Here is an 11323-nt window from a genome sequence, read left to right on the forward strand (position 1 = left end):
AGGATCATTTTTAAAGTATAGTTTACTATTTATTTATTTGTATGTAAAATATTCCACAGTCTTCATAGAGATGAGATTCTATTATTACGTCTACTAATTTGACGGTCCATTCTAGGCCAATCTTCATCAAAAGTGTATTTTTATCTAGCTTTTAGGATCAACCAATCACACCTCTTGAAATGATGACTCATACCTAGCAACGGGGTCAACCACACCTCCTCACTAAGATAAGAGTTTCTGTCCATTCCTTGCTAAGAGTTCTCTGAGAATTTTCTGGAATCACTCCTAAGCTAAGACTCCTAGCTAGGAATTTTTAGGCTAAGTTAGGAGCTCTCTGAGAGGATTCTCAGAATCTTTAGGAATACAGGCCAGGACTTTGACTTGGCCATTCCAAAACATTAATTTTGTGCTTCATCAACCATTCTTTTTGGCTAAAACAAGGACATGATCACCCACCCCCATGTTTCAAACACGGGATGAGGTTCTGATGCTGGAATGCAATGTTTTTGGAATTGCAAATTTAGGATAACTAATGAATAACTAACTTTATAATCCTGTTTTTGCTAAGAAATAACACAAATGTTTATATCCACAGAGACACAACTGCAGAGCCTACTGGAAGATCTGGGGTTGGAGCATTACTACAGAGAGAAGCTATCACTGAACAAAATACTTCAGATTGATGAGAAGACCATCACTGATGAACAACCTGCCACATGCAAATCAGACCATGCATGGTATTTTCTAAAGAAATTGGTGATGGTTAATGTGTCAGCAAGGAATGTGAACTGTACATCTGCATGTGACTCAAACTGTGATGCAGCATCAGAGAATGCAGAGTTCGATTTTGATGATATTCTTGATGGGCAAAGTTCAAACATGCTAAACCCCCTTGACTTGGTCACTGCTCTCTTTCTATGTTCTGATGGTTTTGTACAGCAAGAAATGTCACTCAAGATGTCTATGTGTCAGTTCTCTGTGCCTCTGCTGCTTCCCAATTGTGACACATGGCAGTGTACACTTATGCTGTGGGCCATGAGAGACATTGTTAAGAAGTATAGACCTCAGTCTCTCTCAGACTCCAAGGGCTTCATTGAAGACAGAATTGTTCTTTCTGAACTTCCCATGGTTTCTTTTGTGAGACTGGGTGAGTGCACCTTGTCTAAGTCTGAGATCCTCAACAAGCTTCTGAGCAATCCTCAGCAATACCATGACACCTTTGTTCAACACAACATGGAGGGTGGAGACAGTCCAAGAAAAATATCCAATGGACTGACTGAAATTACTTGGTACCTTCCTGGTGGAAACAAGAACATGGACATTTTCAGTGAACCGGTGGCTGTTGCTAACCTTCGTGGGGACATTGCCTCATTTGAAACCCAATATTCATTTCTGTGTCAAACATCTGCAGCAGTTTTTGTGTTTTTTGACAATTTAGACTCTGGCTGTAATCTGCTGACAAACCAAACTGGCAAGGCACAGATCTTCTTGGTGGGTAACCACCAGAACAAGAGCTTCAGTCGAGATGCTCTAAGAAAGGTAGCAAGTAAGTTGGGCTTGACTAACAACAACATCATTATTAAGACAAAACAAAAAAATGATGCAGACTTTGTGATAAATTTGAGGAAGGCAGTCAGTGATGTAGTTGAGAACTCAAAGATGAAGATACAAATAGAGCAGATGGCTGACATTGCTCATGAACTTGGGATTTTGGTTGATGAAGATGCTCCAGAGTGCAAGATTGGAAAGAAAAATGCAGATGAAATCACTGAAGCAATCCGTGACGCCCTGAAATATAAAGAACAACAGCTTCCATTGCAAGGCCAAATATGGAAGGAGCTGACTTGCTTAGAGGAGGAAGAATTCCGACTTCGAAATGTTGGGTCTAACAACATAGAGGAGTACAAAAGTGATCTTCAGTGGAGGAAAAGAGAACTGCGTCAAAAACAGAACTCTTGTGACATGTCCACTGCTATGACATGCTTCATCAATGCAATATCAAGCCCTGGGATAGAGAGGCGTTACTTTCTGAAATGGATGAGAATGAACCTTGATAACGTGTCTCGTGAAAAACTGTCTGGACTCAGGGAGCAGTACAAAGAAAAATACAAGAATCCTGACAACAAAGAGGAGATCAAGGAAATTGACAAACAGCTTTCTAACAGCTCACTGGGGACTGAACACTTCTTCCGTGAAATGGGTCAGATCTACGAGGCTTCACTTTCTCTTCCAGAGAGACACCCATCACGTCAACAATTACAGCATTTACCCAAACTCTGTGCTGAACTGTTGCTTGATGGATTTCCCCTTGAGCTTGTAGATGGAGATGCATCCAACATACCTCTCAGATGGGTGAGTGCTGTTCTCTCTCAGCTCAATGTCTTGGTGTCTCCTGAGAACAAGATACGAGTAGTCACAGTTCTTGGAGTTCAGAGCACAGGAAAGTCCACTCTCCTTAATACCATGTTTGGAGTGCAGTTTGCAGTCAGCAGTGGTCGATGCACTCGAGGTGCCTTCATGTTGCTCATCAGAATCAATGAAGATGCTAAAAAACTTCTCAACTGTGACTTCATGGTGATCATTGACACTGAGGGCTTAAAGTCCCCAGAGCTGGCACAGCTGGACAACAGTTATGAGCATGACAATGAGCTTGCAACACTTGTTGTAGGGCTGAGTGATATCACCATTATCAATATTGCAATGGAGAATTTAACAGAAATTAAGGACATCCTACAAATAGTTGTACATGCTTTTCTCAGGATGAAGGAGGTGGGCAAAAAGCCTAAATGTCAGTTTGTTCATCAGAACGTGTCCGATGTTTCCGCTCATGAGAAGAACTTACGAGACAGGAAACTGCTCTTGCAACAGTTGAATGAGATGACCCAGGCAGCAGCTAAAATGGAACGGAAAGAGGAGAACAAGAGCTTCACTGATGTGATGGAGTACTGTCCAGACACGGGGAACTGGTACATACCTGGACTCTGGAATGGAAACCCACCAATGGCACCAGTCAATGCAGGATACAGTGAGGCTGTATATGAGCTCAAGAAGAACATCATCAAGCTACTGGGAAATTGTCAGTCATCTGCCAACAACATCATGGAGTTTAAAGAGTGGATGACAAGCTTGTGGAATGCAGTAACGCATGAAAACTTCATCTTCAGTTTCAGAAACAGCCTGGTCGCTGACGCATACATGAAGCTCTGCACAGAATTCAACAAATGGGAATGGGAATGCAAAAAGGAAATGTACAAGTGGGTGACAAATGCAGAAACAAGAATTTCCAATTTTGGTACAGTTGCAGATAACTCTAAAATATCCAACATGAGAGATTTTCTCACAAGTTTGAAAACTGAAGCCTACGCAGAGCTGTCTACATGGGAGAGAAAGCTTCAAAACAATCTGACAGAGTACTTCAAGCAAACAGAAGGTCACGTCTATCTGGTTGAAGGATACAAAGAGGAATTCTCAAACAGCATAAAGAGCCTTCGACGTGAAATGGAGAGGTCTGTAGTTGATCAGCTCACAGCAGCAGCTGATATTAAAAATGGAATGACAGAACTCGACAGGATCAAGAAGAATTATATGGAAGCAGTGCATGCTTTAATTTATGAATGTCGAAAGAAAAAAGTCCAGATGACAGACAGAGAGCTGGACAAAAGATTTGATAAGATGTGGAAGGAAACACTGGAGACACTGTCTTTTACTGAACAAAAGGCCACAGATGTCTTCACCAGTGTAGCTCACTACCTTAGATCAAATCTGTCACATAGGGGGAGTAATGCATGTGAATTGTTGAGTGAAAAACGCCTGAGAGAGTGTGGACTGGAGCCCTTTAAATATACAGCTGAAGGATTCTACAACCGATTTAAACACAAACTGAACAAGTCGTTCAAGAGTGAAGATCACGTAATGGTTGTACAAAAAATGGCTGACAACATCATAGATGCTTGCACTCTGTCTGTAGCAGAAAAAATGAAAAGAAAGACCAATTACCATGATACTTACATCCAGGAGATCTTACACATCATTGATGAAAGTCTGAAAAACAATCCAGATATTAAGATAGACATAGAGTTTGAAGTCTCTCTAAAACTGCACATCTGTGGATTTGCAGCCAGAAACTTTCAGAAGATGCATGAAGATTTCCTACAAGTGAATAATCCCCATAAATGCTTGATGAAATACAAGGGAAAATATTGTGCAGATGTCAAAGATGTCTTCCATGAATGAGACCAGTGCCATAAGAAGGCAAAAGAATTCACGAACCAATGTCTGAAGCCTGCCGTTGAGGTCTTTGTCAATCGTTCCCTGGGTCCTAACATCATTGATGAAATGCTGAGAAAAGAGCAGTTCAGCACAAGGATGTCTTTCCAGTATTCAGGTTTACTGGATTTGCTTCCAGAGGACAAATTTGAAGAGTATTTGAGCTCTTATGAGAGTTTTGTAAAGAAAATAATACTTCAACAAATAGAAAAGTGTTTTTCCAGCTGCTCTGCAACACTTGAGTTTGAGGAGCGACATCTTCAGTCAAGTATCAGCAGCATAAATGACGCCATCAACAAGGCCAGAACAGGAAAGAGTGACATGAAGACATTTGTTGAAGGAATCTGCAAAGAACTTGGAGATAAACTGGTCATTTCCCAGGATGCGCTTGGTGCTTTCATGATCCTGAACAATGCCAACGAGGAACAGTTTGCTGACTGGCTCACAGTGTCTGTGAAGGATATGGCAGAAGCTCTTAGAGAGAAGTTTAAAGAATCAAACATCAAAATGAAACTAAAACATCTCCATGTGCAGAAAGTGCTTTTCACCAGTGATTGGATGTGGTGAACAGTGTCCATTCTGTGGAGCTCCTTGTAAGGCAGGAGGAAAAGATGGGAAGCACTTTACTTCACTGCATCGGCCAAGGGGTCTGGGTAGAAGGAGGTGGGTCATATCAGAAAAACTTGTCACTGACATATGCTCGTCCTCTGTAACCAGTGACACTCGTTTTCGCTGCAGTGCTACAAACAATGAATGGCACCCTTACAAGCGTTACCATGAAATCTTCCCAGACTGGGATATTCGTCCAGATGTGAGCCTTGAGGCATCAGACTACTGGAAATATGTGATGACAAAGTACAACAAGGAGTTTGCTGAAGAATATAAAGCAAAGCCTGCTGATATTCTCGAAACATGGGAAAATATTTCATCAGAGCAGGCAGTACAAAGTCTCAAAGAGTCATTTAGCATCAAGTGAGACAAGACTACTCATATATTTCACATTACAGAGCAACACATCTTCCTCTTGTGGATATTTTATTCTATTTTGTTTTCTATCATGCAGAAGAAGTTTGCAAGTAACAAATGCAACGAAAGAGCTGTCCAGGTTTTACTTTTTACTACGCATGATTCATGTCATTGTGAAAAATTTATCAAGCTTATCAGAGCTAAAAGTTGTTTCTTCTTTTCATTAAATCAATATGATATAGGAGCTGAATAATCTAATATTTGCTTCGAGTTTTCTTCTATCACTTAGTCTGGATGTTTTAACTACAGGTTTAAAAAACTGAATGATGTCTGAAGCTATTGTTTGAGAATTTAAATCAATGTGTGTTTGTGTGACATGTCTGTTGTTGAATTAATTCTCAGTATGAAAAGATAACTATTAAAAAGTCTGTCAATATGTACTGTATACATGACAGAAACGTTTTATTGTTAGCTACCTGAGTGTGTGATTTACTTCAGAATTTATAATTGCTTTATTTTAGATTCACTGAAGTGTCAGATGTCAAACATTCACACTGGAGAAATAAGAATGATTTGTTTCATATGTGATACTGTCATGTTATATTACTTCTTTTAACTGACTGAATAAAAACACACAGTCTGCAGTCTGGCTCTGAATGTCTTCAATGTTTCCCAGAAACAACTCATTTTCAGCTAATGCTCCTTAGTTCCCATTAGTTTTTCCTCACATACAGAATTTCTTTAAAAACACATTTTTGTCTTCTCCTAAACTGTACATCTGATGGCTTTTATGTTGACCAATGAAATTCCAAGCTGGGCTAATTATCACCAGAGAAGTTTCAATGCAGCAGCATAAACACACCCAGATCAACCACAAGGAGGCGCTACAAATCCAAATACAATGTGTTATTCAATCTGGTGCACATGCTCTGGGATCAAGAGTTGCAGGTGGTAACTTATGGGCAAGATCCCACAACTGATGTGAAATCAGAAAGGCAAACATTCTCACTGACTGACTGTCTCTAAAACAGAAAATATATGTGCACTAAAGAGATGAATGATGGTAGTGTGTATGTCCTGATGACACACTGTCACACACTAATCTACAAACAGAAAGTGACCACAATAATAAAAACTAAAATTGTTGTACAGTTGTCCAGAAACAAGAACTTCCTCCCAACAAATCCCAAAGCAGCTGAAAACATCAGTTAAGAGGAAAGTGCCTCATCTAAGCTTCCAGTAGATATGTGTGATCACATCTCCAGTTCACAGGTGGGTACCTTTGTGTGAGCATGTACTTATTTCAGCATATAGCTCATATCTGGACTTATAGAATAAAATATAATATGCTGTAGTGTTATTTCACTTCAGCTCTTACCTCAGGTTATTGTCTTGTTTTTCACCACACGTTTTCATCCCTGCAGATCAGAAACACAGCGTACAGAGTCTAATAACTTATCAAAGCCAGCTGAAAAACCTTCAGATCAGTTCCATCATTAAACATCAGCATGGCTCATTAGCAAAACTTCAATGAAGAACAAACTGAAGGTTTAAGTGAGTGAGTATGTATCACTGTTTTTGCGTATGTTTGACACTATGGAGTATTAATCATTTATACCCTGTATATTACATGATCTGCTGTCTATGTAACTGTTCCTAATAACATGCTTGGTGAGTGTAAACACATGTGTCTGGGTCATAGCAGTGACGGTGACAGTTTCTCCAAAGGCTGTGTGAATGTACATCCTGTAACCCTCCTCATCATAGCATGACTCATATTGTTTCCTCCACCAGCATCTTTCATTTATCCCTCCATCATTTTACCACAATATCCAACTACTGAGGTTAAACATGCTGCCAGGAGAGACTGTGATGAAGGACCATGTGAAGAATGTCTCAACGTCATGGTTACACAAATCTAAAGATGTTACTATCAAAATGTTTGTGACATTTGTGACTGTTAGTGTTAACTCTAACTGAAATGGTTCATGATGGGTCACTAACTGTCTCTTTGGAGCTGATTCTGGACCGGACTGATTTCTGAGCTGTGGAAAAATAAAGAGGAGCCAAACTGATAAAATTAATCGAACAAGAAAAATAAAGGCACTTGAATTAATTTGTTTATTTTGTCTCAGTCTATTTGAAAAGTTCAAACCAGCTGTTCACTAGATGTTTTAGTAGATTTATTGTAGGTTTATATATTAACAGACTATAAAACAAATGATTACCAGATTTAATCAGTTTTGACATTAAACTTGACCTTCAGCTTTAATTTAATGCTTCACCTGTTAAAATCTGAAATCTACTCTGCACGTCTCACAGCTTCAACACTGGTTCTTGATTATCTGAGATGTAAGGAGGGGAGACAACTTTGTGCACCACGCTGTCAATGAATTAGGAACTTGAATTTCAGTAAATTAGTTTATTTTCATGCAAACATTTTAAAACAATTGTTCACTAACTGGTATTTAGTTTAATTAATCCAGGTGGAATTTGCAGGGTTTTTTTTTGTTGTAGAATTATCTTCAAAATAAGACACTGTTGCCCATAAAGTTGGGATAAATCTGTTTTCAGACACATTCCTTGTTTTTTAAGTTTGGAAGACACTGATCAATAATGTTTTCAGAAGATATAAACTTTATCTATCAAGAATAAATCACATTGTCACAATCATTTCATGAAAAGAGGTAAAAAAACATTTTATTCCAACTTCATGGGCAACAGTGTATGCTCAAACAGTACATCTTCTTTTTCTTACATTACTTACTCAGATTTTATAACTTTAGAAAAATAGATATTCATGTAGCCTATAAGACAGTGGTGTCAAACTCAATCAGGGAGAGTTGGCCAAAATTAAGAACTGACTCCAAATCACGGGCCAACCAGAATGGATATTTATTTAAAATGAGACACAATTAGTCTTTTCAGATGAATTATCAGACATCATTCACAGAAATATGAATCTAACTTTTTCCAAGCCATAGTAAAGAAATTAGAAATCTAAACTCACTGATTAAACAAGCAATGAGAACAAATTTTGAATAAAAGACATATCTGTGGGTGTTACTGGGAGATTTCAAATGAAAATGTTTTTTCTCACAAATTCAACAGATTTGAAGGGGACATAAATGGGGAAAAAGGGGATGAAAATCTCACTTTTGAAGCTTTTTCAATATTTGGTAGGGTGTGTGGCATGACTGCCAGCTCAGAAAAGCTGATAAAAAGCTGTGCAGTCAGTTTATCATGAAAAATGCTAGCAAAGCGAATCCATATGTCATTTCAGAATGCATCGTATACACATCAACAATAAAACGGTGCTGGCATATAAGTAATTTCCATTAAATACTGTACATTTCATTGAATATTTGCTGATTATTATTTTAAGGGCCTGAGATGGGTTAATGATTGATGATTTCCCTGGGCCTTCTACTACAAGTAAGTCATTAACCCCATGCTTATACCCATGTTGAGTTCTAAAAATGATTAAAAATACAAGATCAGTTTGAAAAAGAAAAACATTTATTTTATAAAGATGAACATTGAAAAAGAAACATGGAACATTTTGTTTGAAATGGGGAGAGGGCAAAAGACAGAGAGGGCAGCGAATGAGAGACAGAGAGACAGAGAGACAGAGAGAGAGACAATGTGTCTGGGTGAGAGTCCAACTCAAGTGAGGTAGAGACTGCAAATGGACAGACTGTGGCAGGTGCTTTTTGTCCGTGCAAAAGCCTTCCTGGTCTTACCTTTACTGATGAGAGAGGCGCCTACAGCAGCACCCTGCAGATATACATCTATTGATGAGTGGGAAAGGCGCCCTCTCTTCTTGATGTGTGGTGCGACCAGCATTTCTCTCACCTCTTCAATGTTGAGCCTCATCTGGTCTGGTTTCTGCTGCTGCCAGGATGGCTGGATTGATTTCCACACGACGCAAGCGTTGTACAGTCAAACTTCAACCAAGCTGTGGAAGAGAGCCAGTGGGCAAATGAGAGGGAAGGTCGGGCCTATTGTGGCGAATTGCGCTAATCAGGGCCAGTCTCCTCCTAAGCAGCTCCTCTGTCAGCACGAAGGAGGTGAAAAAAATGTCACAGGTAATGGTGTGTCTCTAGAGCCCCTCTGTCATCTCCAGGACCACCCTCATCCCCTGGTTGACTGCTTTACCTACTGTATGAACACCTGCAGTCTCTAGGCACAGGTCTTTTGAGATTAAAGAATGTCCAAATCTGTATTCCATATTTGACCGGCTTTTTTGGCATGTACTGTCTGAAGCGTCACCTGCCTCTGAATGGGATCAACTGTTCATCCATGCAGATGTCCCCGTCTGGGCTCAACAGCATCGGCAGGGGGTGCATCAACATATCTCAGAGTTGGTAGCAGGCAGCTTGTCATTACAGGGTCAGGAAAACTTATCATTGAACCGCAGTGTTCGACAGATGTGATGAAACCTCTTGTGGGACATCACCGCCCACAAAATGACCCGTCCTGATTTCTCACTGCAGAACCTGAGGGTTGATTCAGTTTTTGACCTGTGCAAACACCGCCCAAAATGAGAAGCCCTATATGAAAGCCTTCAGCTCCTCTGTGTCCAGATCTTCCCAGCCTGCAACTGAACATCTCCCATCCAGGTTTGTCATGGCCACAATATGCTGCAGGATTTCATCCATCAGCAGCAGCAGTGCAAAGCCGGATGTCAGATTCAATGATTCGGGCAATGGCATAGTGTGTAGGTCCTGGGACCAAGCCTCTTGCTGCTGGGATGTAGTGTTTGTGGGACATCAAAATATTTTTCCCAGTTTTTAAGTCCATCCCGTCCCTGTTTTATCCATCTCCCCTTCCACCTTGATCTTCAGATGAGTCAGAGTTGGACTCCAGCTGGTGTCCAACCAGCTGGAGTCCAAGCTGCTACCTCTGAGGCCTCCTCCATGCCTCAGTCCTTGGAGGAGCATGATGAGCAAATAAACAATCTGAGAGTGAAAGAAAACAAACAGCAGTTTTGATTTGGTTCACTCTCCGTATTTTTTTTTTGTTTACTAAATTAGTTTATAACACAGTGTGGCCTTCTAAGAGAAAAGACTTTGCACACACACACACACACACATTTATCCAACATCAACAGCGACACACATTCATATCCAAGAAAGGTTCATAAAATGGCAACTGGACTTGTGCAGTGTTTTTGAGAAGACCCTTCTAATTTCCATTATGGAAATTAGCTGCAAACAACCGGTTTCTGGTTGTTAACATAACAAGCTGCACCGGTTTCAGGTTAACATAACAACCAGAAACCTTTTTTGGATATACCATGACCTGGCTGACTGAGAACCTTCACAGACATACCGACACACACTCATGATTTCAGTAGCAAGACACCCTTGCAGAAAACTGTGTGAGAAACAATCTGGCACAATCTGGTAGATAACTATAAAAATGTTTAATTGAAAGCTGATTAATGAAATCTTAACATAAAGAAATGCATTTGTTTATGCCATTGTATGCTCATTTTAGGAACTGTCACAACAATTCTAATAAATGTTTAAAAATAATAGCCTCTGGCAGATTTCAGCTATATTTGTTCAAACACAGCCAAACAGTCTTGAAATTAACAATAATAAAAAAGGTTATTAGTTCACAGTTTGGTTTCTTAACGTTATCTGCTGTTATCGAAACTTTGAACTGACGCCGGAATAAAATGAAACCATAGCGGGGTTACTATATGGTGGAGACAGAAGGCTAACCAATTTAGCCCGTTGTCTGCTAACTGGTACAGCGTTACTACGTCTTGGTGTAAGAATCTCCGTTAACATGTTTAAGTATATAGTGCTCTAACGCTTGTGGCTTGAGCTTCTATGGGTCAACAGTATGAACTGATGGAGCTTCAGAGCGCCTCGCTGCCATACTCTACCGACACGCTGAACTGTTGTCAGTACAGTTGGGAGGAGGAGCTGATTGACGTAGGTGTCTGATGCGCAACATTCAGCTACCGCAGTGCAGTCTGGGATTTGTAGTATCAATGGCGCGCACGAAAAAAACCTGCGGGTTTATTCTAATAGATATAAAATATTATATTACGGGCCGGATACAATTGTCCCGCAGG

At 40.0% G+C, this 11323-nt stretch overlaps 1 protein-coding gene across 1 annotated transcript; it reads left to right on the forward strand.

The window, feature by feature from the left end:
- Window positions 1-579: 579 nt before the first annotated feature.
- On the forward strand, window positions 580-5242 carry LOC311491580 (up-regulator of cell proliferation-like; the record flags this gene model as incomplete). The annotated part of the gene is given in 3 exon segments (XM_084549547.1): window positions 580-4230; window positions 4234-4808; window positions 4810-5242. Coding segments are annotated over 3 exon segments (4659 nt in total).
- Between the last annotated feature and the right edge of the window lie 6081 nt (window positions 5243-11323).

This window comes from Chelon labrosus (genome assembly GCF_963514085.1).
Source record: "Chelon labrosus genome assembly, chromosome: 1".
NCBI lineage: Eukaryota > Metazoa > Chordata > Actinopteri > Mugiliformes > Mugilidae > Chelon > Chelon labrosus.